Source organism: Doryrhamphus excisus, linkage group LG11 (genome assembly GCF_037039965.1).
Source record: "Doryrhamphus excisus strain RoL-2023G ecotype Guam linkage group LG11, RoL_Dexc_Guam_v1.1, whole genome shotgun sequence".
Taxonomy (NCBI): Eukaryota; Metazoa; Chordata; class Actinopteri; order Syngnathiformes; family Syngnathidae; genus Doryrhamphus; species Doryrhamphus excisus.
In genome coordinates, this window is record NC_136367.1 from 17,755,734 (window position 1) to 17,782,594 (window position 26,861).

At 43.9% G+C, this 26,861-nt stretch overlaps 1 protein-coding gene and 1 long non-coding RNA gene across 4 annotated transcripts in view; one reads left to right on the forward strand and one right to left on the reverse strand.

Moving 5' to 3' along the window:
* Positions 1-848, reverse strand: part of sema3fa (sema domain, immunoglobulin domain (Ig), short basic domain, secreted, (semaphorin) 3Fa) — a 55,310-nt gene extending 54,462 nt beyond the window's left edge. For 2 of the 3 annotated variants that reach the window (XM_058073515.2, XM_058073506.2), the window contains exon 1: positions 330-848. In XM_058073515.2, coding sequence (XP_057929498.2) covers positions 330-395 — 66 coding nt within the window. In that variant the 5' untranslated portion in view covers positions 396-848. The remainder of the gene's footprint in view (positions 1-329) is intronic. The other variant, XM_058073522.2, reaches the window with a different exon arrangement.
* Positions 849-1,092: 244 nt separating this feature from the next.
* On the forward strand, positions 1,093-26,105 carry LOC131129774 (uncharacterized). The gene is made up of 4 exons (XR_009129889.2): positions 1,093-1,179; positions 15,130-15,286; positions 20,564-21,018; positions 25,915-26,105. It is a non-coding gene; the product is annotated as an uncharacterized LOC131129774 (long non-coding RNA).
* The last annotated feature ends 756 nt before the right edge of the window (positions 26,106-26,861 follow it).

Sequence of the window (26,861 nt, forward strand, 5' to 3'; positions counted from 1 at the left end):
AAGCATTAATATTAGCAAACAGTCCAATAACTAACCCAGTGGTATTTATTATGATTATTAGTGTCAATTGTGCTCATACTGTACCCCTTTATTCTTAGACCAGCCATCTTAAGTTTAAAAAAAAAATAAAAAGACAGCCTGTTGCTTAGAATAAACATCAAAGGGGTTCCCTGACAAAGTAAATGAGTCAACTTTGTAATATAAAGATGATTTATGATGTGGCGTGCAAGGAATACTCAGCATGGGCAGACCGTCTTCTGCTGATTTAAAGGCGCATCTGCCTCTCAAAGGCAATAATTCATGAGGGCACATGTATAAAAGCCACTTACTCTTGTCCTGTTACCTTTTAGTTGGATCCACAACAAACTGCAATAGAAGCAAACATTTAAAACCATCCAGGAAGGCAGGAAGGCAGGAGGGGGTTCCTCGGAGCGTCTATGCCCGCGCACACAGTCAGGAGCCCGGCTTGTGTCCTCCACAGATTCTCCCCGCGGTAATTCCGGAGCCAAACAAAAGCTGGGATTGATTCAATTCAAGTTGTTGTGCTCTCCAAGTTGTCGGTAATAGTTGTGTAATTTTCCACGGGGAGGATGCCAAGAAGAGGAGTTGATCCAGGGGAGTGTGAGACGCAACGAGGAGCTTCCGACGCTCAAGTGCCGAGAAGCGGCGTGTTGCAGGTGGATAGAGGACACTGGACCACCCTCCCTGCGGCCTGGACACACCCATGGGGCGGAGGGAACCTACCTTAGCAACCGTAAACGCCCCCAAATTAAATATACAACAACACTGCGTTGTGTTTTATTGTATCTGAACTGTCTATTATTGTGGTTTTGCTGAGTATACGTCAACACTGAACGGCCATTTTGATTAAGTATTGTTGTACCATTCATGAGTTGTCAAAAACCCCGCCCACATCCGATTGCAGATTGCCAAGTGCACGCCAAAGCGTCAGGTGGCGCTGTAGTACCTAATGATATGTTTATCAGCCAGCGAGAACGTTGAATGAAGTGAACTACAAGGAAGTCAAAGTGGAAAATTGTTTAAAGATGGCCAATATAAACAGGAGAGAAGTAATAAACGCCCTTGCTGAACAAAAATGAAGATAGAATATAAGAAATGAGGCAGCAATGCACTAAATGGAGTGCAGACAAATTGAATCATTCAAGTGGAACTAATGAGGTAAGGATCCATCATGTCTTCTTTTGTGGTTGAATACGGTCTATTATTAGTTTTTAAAATGCATATTTAAGCAAATTGTACTTGTTATTGGCCTCAATTAAGTATTTTCAATAATAAAATTGGCTAAATGAAGTATAATACAAATACAAGGCAGAAGAAACATTCTACTTGTGAATGTAGTATTCTACGTTGGCCACTAGGTGTCGACAGAACATTTGAAAAATAATGAGAAAAACTACACTCAACTCAGAACCTCCGACCTCACTTCCTGTCCGCCTGGAACTAAGGTCCCCCATAGAAAACGAGCAGAAGTTGTCTTTACATCTTAAGTGGCGAATTTACTCTTATCATGGCTACTGTATTGAGTAATGCGAGTGTAAAGTAGTTTAAAGCCGCCATTACAATACATTGAGGAGAAAATAGCCACCACAGGAAAAAACAATCTCTATTATCTTATTTATGTGGAATTGTCTTATTTTCTCTGTTTATACCTATACTATATTGGGGAATACAAATGTAAAGGTGACTATAGGGGTGTTATTTCATGTCTAGATGTCTCTAATGTTGACGGTTGAACACTCACATCAAGACTCATGTTTTCAGTGAAAGCAAAGTAAGCTTAAATACTCATTTATCTCGTTCATTCATCATTAATATGTATTTATATGCATTTAGAATTGTTTACTGCATATTAGACTATTATTGTAAAACTATAAAAACGTGTCTGATGTTACATTTGTGGGTGTCTGGAACGGATGAATTAGATTTCCATGATTCCTTATGGCAATTGATTTGGTGAGCATCTGTTTGGGTTACAGTCTGGAACAAATGAACGATGCTAATTCCATTGTATCAGCCTGATAATGATCATGCGCCTCCAATTTTAACCCATCATAAACTTGAAGAAAGTCCAGAAATGGTAGAAAAACAACAATTAAATGTGTAGTATGATAGCCAAGCTAATATGTTTTTACTCAAATATATTGGAAGAATATATAAGCCATGCTCACATGGACGTGGCCTCAGACTGCCCAATAAAGCGTGGGAAGCTGCTGAAATGCAACCTCCATGTGTGCATAATTTGTCATTATGCCGTAAGCTCCACAAGGTGGCAGAGTGTTGAAATGGAAGGCCGTCACCAAACCAGAGGCTAAAAGTCATTTGTTTTAATTTCCCTCTGCATTTTGTCTCCGTCATCAGCGATTAGCTATGCCAAGCGCAAGATGGATGGCGGTAAAGGTGCGGCGAGGGAAGGCACACGGGGTATTTCAGCGTTCCATGCAGCGTTTCAAACAATAAGCTTTTCCAATACAAATATTCCTACGCTGACTTCATTGTAGGATAAACAGCCATTTAACACGGGGCTCGTGGGAGCTTGTGTTCTTGCAATCATTTGACTGATGGAATATTCTCACGTTTCAACACAACGCAGCCAGCATCTTTATTACAAATGTATGTAGTCGATGGTGACCTTACGTGATGCTGTAAGGAGAGGACATTGTCCAGATGCGGATGAGGTTGATTTCCTCCGACGCCTGGCTAGCCTAACTGAGTACCACTGGCTCTCACCTAAGACATTCACGAACAAATGGAGCCTTAAATCTTTTAATCTCACTCCATCCCTCCCCTGATCACACTGGCTTATTTTGCTTCTCAGCCCGTCAGCGTACAATGCAGCTGACGCCCCGGACGCATGATTATTATTCCACAAATGTTCTGTACAGTAGCTTGGGTTTCAAGCGTTCGCCGTGATGAAAGGTTTGTATTGTTTGTAGCCTGCAGTGATACCTTAATAAAAAAGCACGGAGCAATGTAATGATTTTACAGGAGAGCCCGTTTAAACCTACAACCACTGATGGAAGGGGGGGGGGGGGCGCACATCTGTGGAAAATAAGACGAATAGAAGAGCTTGACAGGAAAAGTAGACTTTTTCATCCATCAATCTTTATGTAAAACAGGAATACATGTCTTTCTCTATTCTGTGCGTTCTAAAGATATCAAAACAGGTAAAAAAAGAGGCAACACACATCATGGGATGCACCTGTTCTGACTTTTTTATCTCATAATATTGACTTTTTATCTCAAAATGATGACGTTTTAACTTTTTGTTTCATAATTCTGACATTCAGTCATTAATTCATTTTCTATGCCGCTAGTCCTTATGCCTTTCTTAATTCCAAATTATGACTTTTTTGCTCATGATTATGACTTTTTATCTCAGAGTTATTAGGGATGTCTGATATTGGCTTTTTTTTCCGAAAACTGATATGCCGATATTGTCCAGTTTTCAATTTCCGATATCAGCCGATACCGATATGTGTAACATGACGTATCTCCTCTGGCGGAATAAACACATATGTTCTGTATACCGCATTTTTTAAATATCGGTTGTCATAATCGGGAAAATTTGATATTGATATCAACCAATATTGCATTTTTATGCTGATATCAGGCCGATAATTATCAAAACATTCCTCGTAATTATTGTTTAATTATTGAGTTTTTTCCTCATAATTATGACTTTCATTCATTCATTCACTTTCTAAGCCACTTGTCCTTAATTTTGACTTTTCATAAAAATGGACTAAAACATTTGCACCATACAGTAAAGGATTTTTTGTTATATTTCGGCATGCATGGTGGTCCATCCCCACCAGAGTCGCGGGGGTAGACTGGAGTCTATCCCAGCTGACTTCGGGTGAGAGGCGGTGTACACCCAGGACTGGCGGATGCGTGGTAGTGATTTGGTTATTGAGCACTTCCTTTGATGCTCATAGCAGAAAAGGGAGAAAAAAAAGCGGTGCATCATGTTTGCCATTAAACGAGTTAGATTTCCCCTGATTGCAGCAAATAGTTCTGTTACACAATCACACGCATGCACAGCGCAGCGGGAGAGAAGATATTGATATATTCTCTCTTTCTCGGAGTCTTGAAAAGTCATCACGATGCTTGCACGCCAAGCGCCAGAGCAGAACACATGCAGGTGGGCGTGTGTGCGTTTGAAGGGTGGTCCCATCACCCAAACAAATAGCAAGTTTCACACATGCAACTGTAACTCCACTCCACTCCACTCCACTCGCTCCACATTTAGCAGGAATACATCACAGACGATCCATTCTCCCTCCCAAACTTCACAGTTCCAAGTATCATTCCCGCGCCGCCATCCATGCCACTCCTTTCTCTCCTTGCCAACAGCTGCATGTTTTTCCCCCCGCTATATATTATTTTTCATCAAAAATATTATTCCCATCTTGGGTCCTCTGGTGGCCTCACCATCTGTCACTTGCGTGAGACAAGAGGAAAGCAATTATTGGATCCTGCCTTGACTAAAGTCCCTCATGCTTTTCTGTCACTTTGCCTTCCAGCGCTGCAGCAAATTTCAAAGATAATGTCGGAACCGTAAAGACGGAATTCCCTGAATCCCCCCCCCCCCTCCCGTTTCCAGGATGACCAGGCTGACAACCATTCACACTCACATGTGTCCACATATGGACAATTTGGAGTCGCCAATTAACCTAGCATGTTTTTGGAATGTGGGAGGAAACCGGAGTACCCAGATAAAACCCACGCATGCACGGGGAGAACATGCAAACTCCACACAGAGATGGCCGAGGGTGGAATCGAACCCTGTGCTAGCTGTGAGGTCTGTGCGTCCGCCGTGCCTGGGCAACATATGTCACATTATATTGAAATTACATGACAATACGTTACGCTACGTTACCTTGCATTGCTCCCTACAAGGGTATACATTCTTCTGCACTCTGTGTGTATGCTAGAGGCCCCGCCTCCACCCGCCCAGACAAAGAAACTGTGTGACTGCCAAAAGGAAATGGAACAAACACGCCAAGGTGCTAAAACCAATGCACAGAGTAACTGGTTGGAGGCGGGAAACGAGGAAAACAGACGCACAAAAATGGCAGTTGTGGCGTTTGTTTTCATTTTTTCTGTGATTAATTAATTCATGCATGATCGTCATGTTTTAATCTCGGCAGATCTGATGGTAGCACAAGGGTGCTAATGTCAAGAAAGGAGGGATTCCGTTCATTCAGCGCTGACTTTCTTGAACACACGCGATTATGAGGAAGCAATGAAGTGCTCTTCAGTTGACACCTCGGTATCCTCGGACAGCGGACGGCATGATGTGACTTTTTCTCACGGTGTAGAAAATTAATGAGGGAAGATGCACTCCTCCCCTCCACCTCGGCGGGAGCGCTGTTACCTTTTGCTGCGATAAGATGTGAAATATTCATACTGTTTCCGCAGCGCTTTGACGATGACGGCAGCTCGCTCATTTGCATTTAAATAGGAAAATGATAACACTGCACTTTTCTGAGTAATCCTACGACTGACAGAGTGAGGGTGGGGGGGTCTGACTCTGAAAACTTTACTTTCAGCAACTCAGAAATGCGGAAAAAGTTCTAAATATGGTGGCATCATTGTTCACAATGTCATAGCAAACGTTGTAGCTCATTGAGGCTAGTTTGTTTATCCCTAGAAGAGCTCAGTCGGACACAATTTTCTATAGTTTCAATCTTTAGTGAAGCAATTGTATGGAAGGTGTCACAAAGCTTCAGTCCATCCACTGTAAGAGTCGGAGGAAGAAGCCGTGATTTCCTGATTTAGGAAGTACCTGTTCTAATTATTAAAAAAATTATTTAAAAAAAAAAAAACAAAAAAAAACTTCAACTGTATTATGGAAAGCAGGAAGTGAACAAATGTAATAGTTACTGATTGTAAAAGTACCAGAGGGAGGGGTAGGATTTAATAAGCTTTGCTTCTTCCTACTCCTTTTGGACATGTGGAACTGTGAACTGATTATGGGATGCACTCAATTATAATCTGATGCATGTTCAAATGAAATTAAACCATTACCATTACCATTAATATCCTATACTCGGGTCCCACCCTTGCAGGGGTCTAGTGTGTGTGTGTGTGTGTGTGTGTGTGTGTGTCTTCTAAGTGAAGCAAGCTGCAGCAGACCTACCAACATAGACAAATTTATAATACTCAACATGCAATACGCTCGTATGATCTCCATTTTGTTGCATTTCAGTTTCAAGTTCAGTCTGTACAGTACAGATAAATGAGGAAATATTGTCTAGTTTGTCTAGTATTTCAAATTGTTCTTAATTATGACTTTTTATATCATATCTTTGACTTTTTAATCTCATAATTATGTCACAATTTCAACTTTTTATGTCACAATTATGACCTTTTAGCTCATAATTTCGACTTTTTAGCTCATAATTATGAATTTCATTCATTAATTTACTCTCTATGCCGCTTGTCCTTAATTATGACTTTTTATATAATATCTTTGACTTTTTAATCTCATAATTGGGTCACAATTATAACTTTTTATCCCTGAATTTCAACTTTCTATGTCACAATTATGACCTTTTAGCTCATGATTTTGACTTTTTCGCTCATAATTATGAATTTCATTCATTCATTTACTTTCTATGCCGCTTGTTCTTAATTATGATTTTTTATATCATATCTTTGACTTTTTAATCTCATAATTGTGTCACGATTATAACTTTTTATCCCTGAATTTCAACTTTCTATGTCACAATTATGACCTTTTAGGTCACAATTTCGACTTTTTAGCTCATAATTATGAATTTCATTCATTCATTTACTTTCTATGCCGCTTGTCCTTAATTATGACTTTTTATATCATATCTTTGACTTTTTAATCTCATAATTGTGTCACAATTATAACTTTTTATCCCTGAATTTCAACTTTTTTGTCACAATTATGACCTTTTAGCTCACAATTTTGACTTTTTATGAATAATTATGAATTTCATTTATTTACTTTCTATGCCGCTTGTCCTTAATTATGACTTTTTATATCATATCTTTGACTTTTTAGCTCATAATTAATAATTAATCTCATAATTATCTCACAATTATAACTTTTTATCCCAGAATTTAGGAAGTAACTGCTCTAATATCCTATACACGGGTCCCACTCTTGCAGGGGTGCCACTGCTCCCCTGTGTGTATCAGCGGTGTGGCTACGTGGCTGCTAGTGTGTGTGTGTGTGTGTGTGTGTGTGTCTTCTAAGTGAAGCAAGCTGCAGCAAGCAGATTACGGTGTCAAGCAACCTGCCTGTACAAATCTACAGTGCTTCCATTGTTTAATGCTCGTCATCTCAAACACTCATGTTTTCGCTCAGCGAACCGCAGATCCCACCGTGCTGGCAGGATTCATGCAGCCCAAGGCCATGACACTATTATGTTGCACGTTACTTTTTGCTGCCAGCTATTTAGTGTAAAATAGCCCAACCAAAGTCATAAAATCGGATATTTTTGAGAAAGCGCAGTGTTGTTTTTGGCAGCCATTTATTTCTAGCTGAAAATGACTTTTGTTTTAATCACATTTTACCCACTAAATGTGATAGTTTTAGTCCAGAATTATTTGACAGAAACTCAGACAGTTTTTAGTCTAGTTTTAGTTTAAAAAAAATATTTTTAAATAAACTTGTGCACCTTGTGCGACCTGGTTTTAAATCTTTAGTGCGGCCGAAAAAGAATTAGAATAAGAATTGTGGATAAGAATAGGCCTTTACCGCTGTGTTTCTCAAATAGTGGGTCGGGGGTGCGGGGGACTGTCAGGTAGAGCACGAAAGGCGTTCATTTTAATGCAGACCTACCAACATATGTATACAAATTTATAGTACTCAACATGCAATACGCTCGTATGAGCTCCATTTTGTTGCATTTCAGTTTCAAGTTCAGCCTGTAGATTACAGATAAATGAGGAAATATTGTCTAGTGTGTCCTGTATTTCAAACTGGGGTTGGGGGTGCAAAAAAAATTCTGCCCCTTTAGAGGGGAATGACAGGAAATTATTGAGAAGCACTGCTTTTAAGGCCAAAACCTTATTACTATGATTATTCTGATCAATTTTCATCATTAAAAGTCCTTGAAAGTCCTGGTATCCTGGTGAAAATATACTTGTAGGTATTTTAGGTATCCCTGGCCCGCCCCCTGCAGAGCGTAGACCGTGTATAGGTCGCTTTTCAGAGATCATAGAAAAGGTTTCCATGCAGAAAAACATTTTAGAGACGCTCCCTAGACAGGAGGTGCTCTTTGTGCATGCGCCTTCGCTGTCAGATTGTCGTGTTTCTGCTCCTATTTGCTCTTTTGTCACCAACGCTGGCTATGACTCAGCTGGAGCTTTGCATAGTTAAAAATGGGACAGCTGTCTTTCCCCCCTTTCTTTTTTTCCTTTTTTTTTTTGTAATGACACAAGTTTGTCTCTTTGAATCTGCTTCACATGTCTCCTGCCTGTGAGCTCAGGGAGGATGGCAGCTGTGTCGGGATGACTTGGTTATGAATTAAAGCCTTTCCTAACAGGCTCCACAGGGTCTGATCCCTCCTTCGGCTCGTCTGCTGGATTTTCTCCATCCTGATCAAAACAGGAAGACGGTGTTTCATGTTATATCTGGGTGTTTTTTTTGGGTTTTTTTTTTAAAGAAAAAGAGAGTTGCTTATTACTACACATTCCTGGAGCAATAACAGCGGTGCATGACTTTGTTGCTTGAAGGTGCCATGATGCCTCACACTGTTCCCATGCAGCCGTGTTGACATGGGGCCTCCCGAGGCAGCGGTCTGTCAGTGTCATTCTTCTTGAGCGTTGGACCGCAGGTTCCTGACTGAAGACAGAGGGAGGAAATGGCTTTGCTTTTTGTTTAAACTGGGCTGGTTGGACAGGAAGGGGTTACTTTACTTTACTGCATACGGCTCTTCTCTTATGTGGACACGTGTTGACGCTAAAGTGGAAAGAAATCCTTATGTGAAACATGAACACACACTGGTCTCGTTTCTGTGTGTTCTAAAGGTATAAAAAGAGGTAAAAAGAGGTAGCTAAGAATGCACGTCATGGGACACAACTGTTCCGCCTCCAAAAAGCCAACAATTCTCCATTTGCATCGTGTGAGCTGCATATGAAACAAATTATTATTCTTATGAACATTGTTACGCCCAAGAAATACATTACTAGCATAGTGACACCTCGCTAGCTACTAGCCAGCTAGCGACTAGCTTGAGAACACACTGGCTGCGTCAATGCCTCTCCCTGTTTGCATGTATAAATCTCTAAACTTCCTTTGTGAGTGTTTGTGTGACTCTTATGGGAAACTGCCAACTGGCGGGCCGGATTCAAACACTTAGTGGGCCGCATGTGGCCCCCGGGCCATAGTTTGGCCACCCCTGCTTTATTTTTTTTTACTAAATAAGACATCCGACTTGCAAGTCATGTTGCCAGTTTGTATGTTAAAAGTTTAAATACTTAGAAACTGGCAACTGGCGGGCCGGATTCAAACGCTTAGTGGGCCGCATGTGGCCCCCGGGCCGCAGTTTGGCCACCCCTGCTTTATTTTTTTACTAAACAAGACATCCGACTTGCAAGTCATGTTGCCAGTTTGTATGTTAAAAGTTGAAATACTTAGAAACTGGCAACTGGCGGGCCGGATTCAAACACTTAGTGGGCCGCATGTGGCCCCCGGGCCGTAGTTTGGCCACCCCTGCTTTTTTTTTTTTTTTTAATAAATAAGACATCCGACTTGCAAGTCATGTTGCCAGTTTGTATGTTAAAAGTTGAAATATTTAGAAAGTGGCAACTGGCGTGCCGGATTCAAACGCTTGGTGGGCCGCATGTGGCCCCCGGGCCGTAGTTTGGCCACCCCTGCTTTTTTTTTTTTTTTTTTTTTACTGAATAAGACATCCGACTTGCAAGTCATGTTGCCAGTTTGTATGTTAAAAGTTGAAATACTGAGAAACTGGCAACTGGCGGGCCGGATTCAAACGCTTAGTGGGCCGCATGTGGCCCCCGGGCCGCAGTTTGGCTACCACTGCTTTACAGAGTTTCATGTTGTTTTCCTGGAAGTGTACTGATGATCCATATTCCATTTTTTTTTCCAAATAAAAATGCAACTGGACGGGACCACAAAGTCTACCTTGTCCTTCACCCTCTCCGTCCCTCCCCTTCATCTCATCCTCCTGTCATCACTTGCCGTGATGAGGCTGTGAAACAGGTGGCTCCGGAATGTAAAATGACATAGGAGAGATATAACTGTGTGTGTGTGTGTGCGAGACAGAGAAAACTGAGCATGCACGACAACAGAAGAAAGGCAATAACACGTCCACAATAAAAGCGCTAACCCAAACCTCACTTTTCTCCAGCTGATTGGCTCTCTGACACGTTTCTCTCTCTGCATGACCTCACGGTTATTTTCTACAATTACCGCCTCCTGCCCAGACTCCTAATCTACTGCCAGGCGCACAAATAAATCACATGAAAAGTAATCAGATCCATCTTGACCGCACACATGACGAGCATCCAGAGATGGTCGTCATGCGGCTTTTCGTCGTACAGGCGATGCTAGGACGTGACAAAAACAGAAAACATTCAACGTTACGTAAATAATGTTCGTTACACAGCAAAGCTGGCGGGAAAGACACTTAAATCTACTCGGACATCTGTTCCCACCATTCCCAGCATTCCCAGTGTCTCTCGCTTAGTGGCTTAGTTGTCAATTGAATTAAGTTTTTTTTTGAAGTGTGTCACAACTGTCCTCCATTAATCCCTTCATCAGTTCTTCAGCCTTGTTGCCGTCTGTTCTCACCACGCCCCCCCCCTTCCCAAAATGGGAAAACAAAGCATTTTTCCGCACGTTTGGCAAATATTCAGTACAGTATGTCCTCTTCTGTCGCTTCTGTAGAGACGGCCAACGGTGGCTTTCAATTGACCACAACACGGTCACTTGTTAAGATGGTGCAGTTAAAAAAAAAAATGTTGCGGCTATCCTATTACAAGCATTACAGCCTCACATGTTGACAAGTTTATGGTTGGTCGCCGGGGTCTGTTAACCTCGCAAGACCACTACAGACTACCGGTACGTCATCTCGCAGGGGATATATTAAATATGTCAAGTCCAATCTGGGGCGGCACGGCGGTCGAGTGGTTAGCGTACAGACCTCATAGGGTTCAATTCCACCCTTGGTCATCTCTGTGTGGAGTTTGCATGTTCTCCCCGTGCATGCGTGGGTTTTCTCCGGGTACTCCGGTTTCCTCCCACATTCCAAAAACATGCTAGGTTAATTGGCGACTCCAAATTGTCCATAGGTATGAATGTGAGTGTGAATGGTTGTTTGTCTATATGTGCCCTGTGGTTGGCTGGCCACCAGTCCACTCGCCCAAAGACAGCTGGGGTAGGCTCCAGCACCCTCTGCGACCCTCGTGAGAGGGTGAAGTCCAATCTGCATCATTTTGGAGTTCATTTGGAAGTGGACCAAGAACGCTTAAAAGATGGGTCTTGGTCCACTTCCACATGCGTTCTTGGTCCGCATGTTTAGTACACATCGATGTCGGGACTTGATCAACCAAACCATCTGTGTTGAAGCATCCTTCAACAAGAAGCTGAAGTCCTACTGAGTTCCTACTGACCTCCATAGACCAAGTGGGAGATGATCTAACCACTGGACTAAAAATTTGGGATAATAAATAAAATGTTGGGGAAGGGTGGTGGTTCTTGGCTGATTTTCTTGCGCAATAGCGAAAAACCCAGAATCCCCTTCATCTGTTAGTGTGCCCGATTGTTTCTACAAGAGTCTCCTTTATTTGGAAGACTTCTAAAGATGCGTGACAGGGGGTTGCACGAGCCCTCGGCTCCGTTTCTGATGCAAACCATCCGGTCCAGGCAACACAGCCAAATCTTGGATGCTATGGCGGTTTTGTTCAGGATGCGTGCTGGATGTTAGCCCAGGCCGTGACTGGTGCGGTGTAGCCAGCTTAACAGATTGAACTGTTAAATAGATACTCTCGCCCCCCACCCCCCGCCACCACCACAGACGTGGACTGGATTTTCCCTCGCTTTGTTGCACAAAGTAGATGATCAGCATCTTTGGTTTGTTTGTGCTATAGCCGTCATCACATGCTGTGGATTTTAAACAGGAACTAGGATAGCATTCAGTAGAGTACACACTCCCACCAACACTCAACTGTTAACAACTTTCTATGCCAGGAGGCCATTTCCTGGTACTGGTATAAAAAAATGCATATTTGAACAAATTGTACATATTCATGGTTGGAATTAAGCATTTTCAAGCAGGAAAATGGCTAAATGACGGAAAATAGAATCATAAGACATTGAAAAGATGTGATACGAGTACGTCATCTCGCTGTTAGCTGAGTGCTAGCAGCAGGTTAGCAATGTACAGAGTGTCAGACAGTAGCTCCTGTGTGATTGTTCACTGAATGTGTTCTCCGCTTGTGAGTGCATTGTGAGTCTCTCCGGAACCACAAGCGTAGGATAGAGGCGGTAGAGTGGTATTTTACACCGGTCTCTAGGTGTCAATGACCTTACATTGTTATATTGAGGCAATAGCTACTGCAAGAAAGACGCTGTCAATGCTAACACGTGAGATCTTACAAATGTCTAAGATGGCTTATTTTCTCTGATTACATATTGGGTAATTTAAAGGTGACTATAGGGATGTTATTTCATGTCTTGAGGGCTCTAATAATTGAATCCTATGTCACAGAAATTTATTACGGTTAGGACCCAATTATAATCCATGATAAACGAGGGATGACTGTGCATAGGTTGTTCAGGTCCAATAATATTAGCGGTTAGCGGGGTGCACGGTGGTCGAGTGGTTAGCGTGCAGGGCTCACAGCTAGGAGACCCAAGTTCAATTCCACCCAAGGCCTTCTCCTTGTGGAGTTTCCCCGTGCATGCGTGGGTTTTCTCCGGATTCCGGTTTCCACATTCCAAAAACATGCTAGGTTAATTAGCGACTCCAAATTGTCCATAGGTATGAATGTGAGTGTGAATGGTTGTTTGTCTATATGTGTCCTGTGATTGGCTGGCCACCAGTCCAGGGTGTACCCCGCCTCTCGACCGAAGACAGCTGTGATTGGCCCTCGGGTCGTCCTTTCAGCAGTAGTGAAAAGTATCCATTTTAATTTGAGGAAGTCATTTATTGGATCATCCTCCTTAGTAAGGAATTGTGAGCAAAGCAATAGCTCATTTTCCAGGGGGAGTTTTCCAGGGGGTCTGGAGGCCAAAGACAAACTCCAAAGCAACAACACATGTGGACAGCAACCTGACTGGCATCAGACGGCCCAGGGAGAGGTGGCGCCTGTCACGTGGAATGGATCTCATTAAAAGCACGCCCCGGGTCACGCTTTGACGGACGGCCAGACGTCAGTCATCTGCCGGTGAGATCGGCCCGGACCCGAGCGCTGTCCTCCAGGGGGACGTCCGGGGCGGAGTCCAACCTCTCACCTCCCTCGCTGGTCTGTGGCGGAAAGAAACCAGTGCACCTTTGCCCGAATCCCATCGCCATAACCCCGCCCACCTGCTGGGATGAAATGCGAGTGGAAGCCGGTCTTTCTTTTCCACTTTTTCCCTCGTGTCATGGATTGTCTTTCTCTTTTCCACCCAACTTCCAGCCAAACATCAGAATTTCTAATCATTGATGCCATCATTTATTCATATTTAATATGATTATTTTTATAAAGGTTTGAAAATGTCCCAATTTTATGATAACAAAGTCATACCAGTATGTGAACTTCATGACGTCAGAATGTTCTTTTTTCACTTAGAAAATTATGACTTTATGACTTTTCTAGGCTGCACGGCGGTCGTGTGGTTAGCGAGCAGACCTCACAGCTAGGAGACCTGCGTTCAATTCCACCCTCTGCCATCTCTGTGTGGCGTTTGCATGTTCTCCCCGTGCATGTGTGGGTTTTCTCCCACATTCCAAAAACATGCTAGGTTAATTGGCGACTCCAAATTGTCCATAGGTATGAATGTGAGTGTGAATGGTTGTTTGTCTATATGTGCCCTGTGATTGGCTGGCCACCAGTCCAGGGTGTACCCTGTCTCTGGACCGAAAGACAGCTGGGATAGGCTCCAACACCCCCCGCGGCCCAGGTGAGGATAAGTGGTTGAAAATGAATGAATGAATGAATGAATGACTTTTCGAAAAAATAATTCATTGGTGTCCAAAGTACAGCTCGGGGGCCGTTTGCAGCCCGCTGCTTTTATTTCATTGGTCTGTTGCACAGTCTGAAATTATTATTATTTAAGAAAACTTGAAAAAAAAGCAAAAATGGGAAGATCAGAAATAAAAAAAACAACAAACAAAGTTGTAATTTTTTGACAATTAAGGTTCTAGCATACCCTGCGACCTGAGTGTGGATAAGCGGCATAGAAAATGGATGGATGGATGGACGGGATATCAGCCCTCTTTGGCTGACTTTGGATTATCATTGCAACATGAACTAGCCCCGTGGGACTCAGTGGGACTTCCTTCCACAACCCCCCCTCCCCCCATGCACCCAGGTCATGACACGCCCCCACACCTCTGCTGCTTCGCTGCCATACCAGTGCTTTGTAAAGCGATACGTATGGGAAATGTTAAGTGGCACGGGAACATGACGTCGAGGATTATTTGTACAATTTGTGGCGGAGATGCCCGAGGAGTCACACAATGCACACCACAGGGAAAAACATCACGTAACCCCCCCACCCCCATCTGTAAACACTTTGCTTAGAAATATGCATGCCTGCCTCAGTAAGGAACAGAAAGCATCTTGATTCTTCCTATTCTTCTGAGAATCTAAGATTATTTGTGTGTGCCATTCGAGTGGCAAAGAAAGCCAGTGCAGGTGCAGTGATGCTCATGTTCCATGTTGATTTACGTGTGAGCGTGGATATGCGCGTATAATGTGCACACAATGGTGCAGCTGCCTAAATGTCATCCACAAATCCACTATATATCCGCTATACATCACTCTATAATAAATACCCAAAGCTAGACGTCAGTGAATAGCTCCTGGCACCTAGCGAGGCATTTTTTCTGATTCCCCCCCCCCAGCATGAGTCCTGAGATGAAATGGTATGATAATTGCTTGCTTTTTGCTCATTAGGAGTCGCTGGGAAGACAGCAGGCAGCCGCCATCCAGTCATTAAGCTCCCATCTCGCTGCCGTTGTTGCCTTAATTGCACTTGACTGTCACTCACCGGGAGTCGTCTTTGGCTGTGCAAGCACCCGTCAACCGTGATGACACTGCACACGGACTGCAGGTAACACATCGGTTGCAAACCTTGCATTCTCATGGGATAATGATGTGCTAAAGAAACATGGATTCTTTTAGAGTAGTCATTGTACAGCTTGTATCGCAGTGTAGATTTACTATGCACTGAAAATGAGTCTGGCTGCACGGTGCTCAAGTGGTTAGCACGCAGGACTCACAGCTAGGAGACCCGAGTTCAATTCCCCGTGCATGCGTGGGTTTTCTCCGGGTACTCCAGTTTCCTCCCACATTCCAAAAACATGCTAGGTTAATTAGCGACTCCAAATTCTCCATAGATATGAATGTGAGTGTGAATGGTTGTTTGTCTATATGTGCCCTGTGATTGGCTGGCCACCAGTCCAGGGTGTACCCCGCCTCTCGCCCCAAGACAGCTGGGATAGGCTCCAGCATCCCCCGCGACCCTCGTGAGGATAAGCGGTAGAAAATGAATGAATTAATTACCGTATTTTCCGGACTATAAGTCACACTTTCTAGTTTTGGAATAAAATGGGCTGCACGGCGGTAGAGTGGTTAGCGCGCAGACCTCAGAGCTAGGAGACCCGAGTTCAATTCCACCCTGAGCCATCTCTGTGTGGAGTTTGCATGTTCTCCCCGTGCATGCATGTTTTTTTCTGGATACTCCGGTTTTCCTCCCACATTCCAAAAAAACATTCCAAATTGTCCATAGGTATGAATGTGAGTGTGAATGGTTGTTTGTCTATATGTGCCCTGTGATTGGCTGGCCACCAGTCCAGGGTGTACCCCGCCTCTCGCCCCAAGACAGCTGGGATAGGCCATTGTTATCGCTCTCTCTCGCTAGCAAACAGGCTCTGTGCATGTCTCAACATCTGGGCGTGTTGGTTCTATAGCAGAATGAACCGAGGGAGTGCACTAGGGAGTGCGCTACTTGCTAGCTGTGCGCGCAGTATGCTACATGATGGAATACTTGTGTAGAAAACGCCATCTGATGTCAATATCAGTTTATACATCATCAGTTTGTGACAAAGATGAAATAAACTAGAGATGGACTTGAACATATCCAAGTTCACGTTCTATGGTCTTGTCCATTGAGAGTATATTCCGGATTAAAAATGTGCCCATATAGTGCATGATCTCCGGCGGGATATGTTTTATTTATCCCAGTTAGATTGTCGTTTCAATTCTCAAACTAAATATTTAGCCTTCTAGATGATTTCCAGATGGTCTCTCAGCCTCTTAGCAGCACTTCTTCTCCACTCGTACTTTGAAGGAGCTCCCCGCATGGACCCACAAACACACACACACACACACACACACCCACACCCTGCAGGCACAGCTTGCTACCTGCTGCTGGGCGAGGATATTTGGGAATATTAATGAAGCCTCGGCATGTTCCAGCCTGACACTCGCTCTCGTAGCCCAGCGTGGAGCGTGGAAGTGTACTGACACGCTGATGTTCTTCAGCCTCATCAAGCCTGCGTGTGTGTCAGCAGCAGGCCTGCATGTCACAGCCTCGGAGCCCCCGTGGGGCCTGATGGGTGCCGACACGTACCGCAGGGTTCATCTCGTCTAATGTCAACAGTCACTCCTAGCTGAAGTCTGTTGTCATGGCGATGCAAATACGCCACGGCATGCCTGTTTTGCGAGTGTACCAATATATTAGGTACACCTTTGCCTGTTGATGTGACTGTACATTCGCATTGCACCACACTGGGTGGCGTTTGTTCTTGTAGTCGTGTTGCACTGCATCATATTGAAAGCTCTGAGAGGCGGGGTACACCCTGGACTGGTGGCCAGCCAATCACAGGGCACATATAGACAAACAACCATTCACACTCACATTCATACATATGGACAATTTGTGTACAATTGTGTACAATTTGGAGTACACAATTAACCTAGAATGTTTTTGGAATGGCGGCACGGCGGTCGAGTGGTTAGCGCGCAGACCTCACAGCTAGAAGACCAGGGTTCAATTCCACCCTCAGTCATCTCTGTGTGGAGTTTGCATGTTCTCCCCGTGCATGCGTGAGTTTTCTCCGCGTACTCCGGTTTCATTCCAAAAAAAACATGCTAGGTTAATTAGCGACTCCAAATTATCCATAGGTATTAATGTGAGTGTGAATGGTTGTTTGTCTATATGTGCCCTGTGATTGGCTGGCCACCAGTCCAGGGTGTGCCCCGCCTCTCGCCCGAAGACAGCTGGGATAGGCTCCAGCCCCCCGTGAGGAAAAAGCGGATAAAAATGAATGAATGAATGTTTTGGAATGAATGTAAACTCCACACAGAGATGCCCAAGCGGAGATTCCAACCCAGGTCTTCCCCATCTCCTGACTGTATGACCAACAGGCTAACCACTCATCCACCGTGCAGTCTATAAAACCAGATTTAAATAAAAATAATTGCACATCGAATTGTTTGTCCTCGTCGTAGCCCTGCAGGTGCACCTAAAATTGCGCAACAATATTCCACACACTTTCCCACAGACAACTAGCATGTTGAACTATGAACCCACCCCCCGCCACACACACACACACACACACACGAGTCGGTCAGCATGCCATGCCTTCTTTTTGCATACGCATGACATTAAGGCTGGCCTACATATTAAAGTGGTCACGCTCTGAATTGGGGTTATCCCCGCACCCACTCCCACTCCCACCCTCTGGTTGTTTCCTCTCTCGTGCGCTAACAACACACCCTGTGTTGTGGTAACAAGGTCGTTCACGCAGGGATTCATTCCTCCTGTTGTGGCACAAGAGGAAATGCCCGGGGGTGGTTGTGTGTGGGGGGGGGGGGGCATTTTCAGTCATACCTCCACATCTTTATGATGTCGTTATGATACTGGTAGGATTTTCCAGGCGCTCTTGGCTGGTACTTCTTTGACTTTTCCACTTTTCCGTGTGGCATCAGCGAGTGTCAGCAATCCGCTGTGAGGGTGCGTGTGAACATGCTTATTGAGTTATTTTAATAATCCTGCACTAACATGACCCAAATACATCATCTCTGTATCACGGTGCACATACTCTCATTGATGGCATTGATGGCCTCCCATACATGCCACTACTGCACATATATGCTATCAAATATTCAAAACATCAAGATTTTTTTTTTACATGCTAAAACCTTCCTCTTCGTTTTACCTTCCATACATACATGTGCTAGCTTGTTGATACCCTGTTTGCTGTTTCCATGGAGACGCAGCACCAATAATTAGCTAATGTGTGTGCTGACACCCGGTGAGGGCAGAATTAACGAGGTGCAGGTGACAGGAAGAAGCATATTATTTTCTTATGCAATATGATGTACCAGACTGGATTTTAACATTACTTTTAATAAACATACAATCAACAAATACGACTGGACAAACAAAAGCAGGTGCATTTTCACATAATATATTGACTCTAAAGGATATTATTGTCAACACACTTTGAGACCAAATAAACCACTGTTTTAATAATAATAATAATAATAATAATAATTCATTCATTTTCTACCGCTTTTTCCTCACGAGGGTCGCGGGGGTGCTGGAGCCTATCCCAGCTGTCTTCAGGCAAGAGGCGGGGTACACCCTGGACTGGTGACCAGCTAATCACAGGGCACATATAGACAAACAACCATTCACACTCACATTCATACCTATGGACAATTTGGAGTCGCTAATTAACCTAGCATGTTTTTGGAATGTGGGAGGAAACCGGAGTACCCGGAGAAAACCCACGCATGCACGGGGAGAACATGCAAACTCCACACAGAGATGGCCGAGGGTGGAATTGAACCCAGGTCTCCTAGCTGTGAGGTCTGTGCGCTAACCACTTGACCGCCGTGCAGCCTAGAAAAGTCATAAAGTCATAATTTTACAAGTGAAAAAGGAACATTCTGACTTTGTCGTCATGAAGTTCACATACCGGTATGACTTAATTCTCATAAAATTGGGACATTTTCCCAATTTAACCACTTGACCACCGTGCCGCCCAATAATAATAATTAATATAACCCAATAATTAAATATTTTCTTTAATATGTCATCTTTCACTCTGTAAAGTTGCAGAATTTGCATTTTTGACATCTAGTTTTCTCACAGGCAGTTAGTATTGTCTGTCAAACCTTTGCAGCATTTCTCAGAACATATGTGCATATGCGAGCAGCCCCTTCTCCCCCAAGGAGACAAAGCTGTTGTATGACTGATAGTGAAAGTTCCAGGGAAAGAAGATGGATGTGCACCCCCCCCCTAACCCTGGATGATATAACCAGTGATTCATTGAGGCGTGGTCTCTACTAGAGTAGATGCACCATTAGAAGAATGAAGGTGCTCAAATGTGTAAAGATTCCATATAGAAATGACAATAACAACCCTCCATGATTTATTGGCCAGATTATCTGCATCGAAACTTCATATAGTGACAACCTTTTTAATCACAGCAGTAAATCCCACATTGTATTACTGATGCTGTGACAAGGGCAAGGACGCCAGCAGTGTTGACGTGAGGGCGGTGTCAGATAGACGCAACGAACAGGAGATCATCTAACAAGGCTTTAAGGAGGACAGGAACTGTGATGACGTGTTGAATCCGTGCTCTCAAACTCACCGTCTGCAGGACGGTCCCTTTTAGGCTCCGTTTACACCTGGGGGTCCGTACCAGAATCCAGCACGGCATCATGGAATAGGGAAAGTGGACGAGTGGAGTGGAAGCTAATATCACCTTTTCAAAATAAGATATTTTAGAGCATCTGATGGATGAGTGGTTAGCATGCTGGCATTGCAGGAGGTCAGGTTAGTTGTCCATAGGTATGAATGTGAGGGTTCAATTCCACCCTCGGCCATCTCTGTGTGGAGTTTGCATGTTCTCCCCGTGCATGCGTGGGTTTTCTCCGGGTACTCCGGTTTCCTCCCACATTCCAAAAACATGCTAGGTTAATTGGCGACTCCAAATGGTCCATAGGTATGAATGTGAGTGTGAATGGTTGTTTGTCTATATGTGCCCTGTGATTGGCTGGCCACCAGTCCAGGGTGGACCCCGCCTCTCGCCCGAAGACAGCTGGGATAGGCTCCAGCATACTTATACTCCCTTGGGAGGATAAGCGACATAGAAAATGGATGCATGGAGAGCATCTCATACCAACCCACAAGCTTCTGTCCAGGGTTAGATGTCAAGCTAGATGTGGAAGAGCCTTCATTCCTTGTCGTTTCCTCCTGGCTTCATCTTCAAGAGAAACATCTGACGTGATGATTTGGCCAGAAAAGTGTGTTTCACATTAGTGTGCTCACACATTTTAATTAGCTCTGCTCTGCCCCTTTTTTTTGCAGCTGCACGTTGTCAGAGAGGCTGTTCTCCATCCCACACCTTCCTGCAGCGCTGAAAACAGGTCAAGTCATGTAAGACCTCCTAGCAGATGAAGTCCTGCGGCCAACATGAGCGCTGCCATCTGTGACACGCAGCCCATCCATGCAACAGTCAAACTCTTCTGTTTGGAAAAGATCTGTTAGTGTGAGTGTGTGTGTGTTCAACTTCCCCCTCAGACACCCAGAGGATTTGTGCTCCATAAACTCTGTGGCCTTTTGCACCTCCAAGGAAGTCCATCTGCTGAGGAGAGTGTGGGGCGGCCTCCGGGCCGGCGGCATGCGTGCATACCGCATGCTTCAAGTGTGACGGCCGTGCGCAGATTTCCACCTCCTAAACGGCCCGTTGTACCCCTCCACGGGTCCGCTCCGTGTGACCTGTTGTCGTTTGGCCGCCTGGAAGGAGCCGCGGCAAAAGCAAGGTGAGTCACAGGAACGGTCGGGCCGACCTCGCCCACGTCTGATGTTGAAAAGTCAAGCAGAAGAAAAAGCAGGAAACCCAAGGAGCTAAGTCACATGAATGTAGAGTAGTTGCTGAGGAACTAATGCTCAAACTGTACCTTTAGAGTAGTTACTGAGGAACTAAGGGGCATGGATTTAGAGTGGTTACTGATGAACTAATGGTGAGGAGCCAATGGGTAGTTACCGAGGAACTGAGGCACATATATTTAGAGTTACTGAGGAACTAATTAAGAATTAATGAGTAGAGTAGTTACTGAGGAACTAAGGTATGTGAATTTAGAGTGGTTACCGATGACCCGATTTACATACGTTTGGAGTGGTTACTGCAGAACTAATGCAGAAGAGTAGTTACTGGAAAATTGTGATACATACATTTAGAGTGGTTACTGAGGAGCTAATGAGTTGAGTAGTTACTGAAGAAGTAAGGTACATGTATTTAGAGTGGTTACTGAGGAACTAGTGAGGATCTAATGAGTAGAGTAGTTACTGAAGAACTAAGGTACATGTATTTAGAGTGGTTACTGAGATGCTAGTGGGGAACTAATGAGTAGAGTAGTTACTGAAGAACTAAGGTACATGTAGTTACTGAGGAACTAGTGAGGAATTAATGAGTAGAGTAGTTACTGAAGAAGTAAGGTACATGTATTTAGAGTGGTTACTGAGGAACTAGTGCAGAAGAGTAGTTACTGAAAAACTGGGACACATACATTTAGAGTGGTTACTGAGGAACTAGTGAGGAACTAATGAGTAGACTAGTTACTGAAGAACTAAGGTACGTGTATTTAGAGTGGTTACTGAGGAACTCGTGAGGAACTAATGAGTAGAGTAGTAACTGAAGAATTAAGTTACATGTATTTAGAGTGGTTACTGAGGAACTAGTAAGGAACTAATGAGTAAAGTAGTTAGAAGAACTAAGGCACATACATTTTGGCTGGTTACTTAGCAACTAATGAGTAACTAGTAGTGGTTAGGGTTAAGTAGTTTTTTAAGTAGTTTTCTTCCTTATGAACTACTGTAGTTTTGTGTACCTTATTGTAACGCGTTACCAATAATCCCAGTTACTTTTGTGTTTGTTGTGTCGAATGAAAGCTGCAGCAGCGCAGGTTGTCATGTTTGTGTACGAGTTTCCTTCCAAATGCTCAGCATTCTGCGTGACACGTGCGGCCGTCGGCTGCCACGTAAGGAGGCGTTGGAAGCTTAACGCGGCTGTCAACATGGCGGCATATTATTTGCTCTTCCTCGCATCGTGTAATCCCAGCAGATTGTTCAACACAGACGGGGATGCATACGGGAGCTTGTCAGCGTTCTCCTCCTGGAGTTTTGCTCCAAAAATATGTTGCCTATTGTGTGCGTGTGCATGACGAGACGAGCTTACCAACGTTTCTGCTTGTATTATTTTGAAGTAAAAGCACCACAATGCGGTGGAATAAAATATAGCTTCCTCTCCGTGCCACCGAGTCGGTGCTTGGAGGCCCTTTGGAGATGCCACCCAGCATGCTGACTCATTAAAGTAGCTGTCGCTGCACATCTGCAGCCCTCCTCCCTTCTAAAGACAGAAAAATAACATAAATCAAAACGTGCTGCGCTGCCTGGTGTCTTTAAGGAGATCACCGCAGGGGGTGTTTCACTTTTTGCTCTGTTTGTCATCCGTGGGACGTAACGGTTAAAAAAACTCTGTAAAACAGAGCTTTCAGACCCGTCACAAATTTCTTTCGGGGCTCACATCCAAATGCGGCAACCTCATTATCTGAAACTTTGGCATCATTCTACAATATTCTAACGACATTTATCAGTCACAAAAGTGGAAAAAGCATTTTAAACTATATGATAGCAACAGCATGAGAAGACTAGCATAGCATAACCCTTTAAACCAGGGGTCTCAAACTCAATTTACTTGGGGGCCACTGGAGCTAGGGTCTGGGCCGCATCAGGTTTTCCAAAAAAACAAAAACCAAAACGCATTTATTAAAAACAAAAAAATTTAAAAAACTTTTTATTTATACTTTATAATTTAGACTTTTTATTTTTCTACACAAAATAAGATGAAAAATAAATAAACAAATCAAGAATAAAGAAAATCAATCAATCAGTAATAAATAAATATAATAATAATAATAAAACGGCAAATAATAAAAACTTAAGAAACCACATATAGTTGGTGGGTAGACAAATTATTTATTTCAGATTAAAATGAACAAAGCATTATTAGAGCCCTGTAGACATGACAAAACACGACTATAGTCACATTTATACTCTTTTTATTTACAACATATTGCGCAACTGCAGGGTCTTGAGACACATGCTAACTTGCAAACTAGAGAGCTAGCGACCTAAACGGTAGCCTTCAAGTTATTTCCTTTAAACTTAAATAGCCAAAAACGTACCACTTCCACACGGATAGGGAGGATAACTATTAACAGTTATTTAACCTTTAACATGAACATTAATCAAACGTAATATTTTTTTCTGGGTACATGAAATATCATACAGCATCCATATCAAACTTGCACGGGCCGCACTAACATTAAACTTTCATATCAAGGCGGGGGCCTCAAACTAGTGTCCTGCGGGCAACATTTGGCCCGCGGGCCGCATGTTTGAGACCCCTGCTTTAAACCATATTTGCAAAATTCCATACATGTTTTTCCAGTAGAATTTCTATCTTGACCCAAATATCAGATAGAAGAAAGGTCTAAAAAAAAAGGACGTGTGGTCTTATATTCGGGGGTTTAGAGATTTATGGCTTTGAAGTCAGAGCCTTTCTTCCTGTCACTCACACAGGCGAACACCAGTCAGACACACACCAGTGGACCGCCACGCTTTTTCCACACAGACCAACCGGGAAAAGTGTCTCCAAGGTTGTTAGCACAGTTATGATGCTAATGTTATGATAATTAATGAAGCAAAGTCATGTTTTTCTAAAAAACTGGTCTTAAAAGAAGAGTAGCCGTCTTATATTCGGGTCTGTATAGTGGTGATATACTGGGAAAGGAGGTTTTTGTTGAAATGTATTTATCAGACGTTGCAGTCAGTTCAGCCGTCCCGGCAGAGACGGTGGTGGGGGGGTGCGAGAGGGGGGGTGTTTCACAGCCGTCAAGCTAAAAGGATACTGACCCAGCAGAAAGGTGAGCGCTTTAAATGCTCTCCAAGGCCCCTGAACATGTGTGGTAGAATACATCAGGGCTGCAAGAGAACTGTCATCCCCTGTCAGGATGAATCACGCTCTCCGAGTCGCACCCGGGACCCCGAGTACATAAATCTGCACATGCCCCCAAAGCAAACAAATAGCTTTTATTTAAAGGTAATTCCGCAGTAATGATGTGTGAGGTAGGAACGTGAAAACGGAAACATTGGGAATAAACAGGAATAACGCATGTGCAGCTTTAATGGAGAACTTTTAACACACGCTGGCTGGAGTCCGAAGGAAGCGGGGGCAAGGAAGGGGGGGGGTATTCTCCTCAAGTGTTTACTACGCAAGTAAAGGACTTCTCCCCCAGTGAGGGCGAGGGTCTCTAATTACACAGCCCTTCACGTACCCTTGGCATACTGTCCGTGCTTCCTCCGCCGCCCGCCCCCCCCCCGGGCCTGATTCACGCACACGCTGGCTGTGAGCTGAGAAGAATAACAGCCTCAGCTGTCGCCACGTCATCACCGGCTCACGCAGCAGCGCCCGGTCAAAGGTCAAGCTCAGCCAAGAGTACCTGAACTTAGCCAGAACACCAATCAGCATGACTTTTCTTAATTCCCTTAATTCATATCAAGAGATCTGCAATGGTCCGCCACCTGGTGTAATGCTACAGCTGCTACCTTTTCAGCTTTGTCCCACCCCCAGACATTATATTTTACCTTCTGTTAATGGGATATACACTAAAAATCATATCCTCATGAGGGTTGCGTCGGGTGCTGGAGCCTATCCCAGCTGTCTTCAAAGAGGCGAGAGGCGGGGTACACGCTGGACTGGTGGCCAGCCAATCACAGGGCACATATAGACAAACAACCATTCACACTCACATTCATACTTATGGACAATTTGGAGTCGCCAATTAACCTAGCATGTTTTTGGAATGTGGGAGAACATGCAAACTCCACACTGAGGGTGGAATTGAACCCTGGTCTCCTAGCTGTGAGATGTGCGCGCTAACCACTCGACCGCCGTGCCGCCCTCATTCATTCATATTCCTCCAAAACATGCATCTAACTAACTTTTACTGGGTCCGTGTATTCAGGAATATGTCTGGTGGCATACGTTGTGGTCATCTACATTCGTAGTCGAAATGTAAAGGCTAAATTCTCTATTATGACTCTTTGTGGGGACTTTGGGGTCTGTGTACACAAGTCCAGGGTCCTAAACCTTGGTTGTGTTTGGTTCTGTATAAATAAAGTAAATTAATACCGTTTTATTTTGCGGAAATTATGCTGATTAGTCACGTAATAATACAAATCTCCGACCGACAAAAGGACAGACGTGCGTCTGCTATGACTGATCACAATAACCATCATGTCAGGTCATTGGTAATCTGATAAAAACAACATTTTTAAATCCAAAATTCTCTTAAAATGAATAGCTTGAACTTTGCTCACCTCACCGTACTCCGAGATGATTGTTTTGCTAAGTTGGAGTGTGATGAATTTAGCAGACCACTACTTGATATTCCAGCAACCTGCTCACGGCGGAAGAGGAGATGATGTCACAGTTTTTATGTATAACTGTGTCTTGCTGGAAGCCCTAAAATGTCTCTTGGAGGATTCACGCTGGTTCACAAGATGGCTGCATACTGTTTCCTCTTTGCCCAAATGAAATAATGACGCTTTTGTGCAGCATCAAACACGCTTATTTCATTATTTCTGTTTCTCAGATGGCTTAGGAGAAAAAAGTCAGAGGACGCCAGCAAGAGGACGTGACGGCGGGGGGTGGACCAACACGCAGGGCTTTCTTCTCCACTGGGATGCGTGGTTGGAAGAAAAATGCAGCTGTCAAAGGTCATAAAAACACTCTATGAAGGTCATTAAAACTCGCAGACGCTTCCTGGAAGCAGTAAATGTAAGGATGGAGGCTCCAAACATTAGACGGCAGATAGAAGTGTACAATTTATTTATGAAATATAGTAATACTATTCATACCTATGGACAATGGAGTTTTTCCACTGACCCTGAAGGTGTCCTGTAGCACCCCTATATGGAACAGTAAGATTAAATGAGCTTTTTTGGTCATTTGTAGCCATGCATCTGGTTCCTGTCAGCCATAATTAGCTATTTATGTAGCATGAATGCACATTTGTGATTGGTTGGAGCGGTTTTGTGTATGAAGGTAAAAGACAACAGTGCCGCCATCTTCTGTGTTGGCGTCCCACGGGAGCCCCGAGCTCACGTCCTCGCTAATTGCTCATTGATGTAGATGCTGATTATTCGGCGCTTACAGGGCTAACGATGTAGTGTCAGAGTCACTAAATCAGGCTCGGTACGACTCTATGCCGTGTTGGCTCTCTCGGGATTAGGGCCCCCTCGCCTTATCTCGATTCCTCTGCTGGTCTTATCTGCCGAGCGTGAGCCTGCAGAGGAACAACAGCCCGAGAAGACAGATAGTCGGGAGTGCCAGGCATGCAATGCAAAGTTAGCCGATTCTTCCTTTGGCTTTTGTGTCTTTTCTCGGAATGAAGATATTGCACAATAAGAAACACTGACAATGACCTGTCTGATTCCAAACGGGTTCCTCTCCGCCTCGGTGTTTTCCGATGTGATTGTGTGCCGAGGCTGTGAAACCGCCAAGCCAAGCCAAGACTGACTGCAGTTGTTTGACATCCAT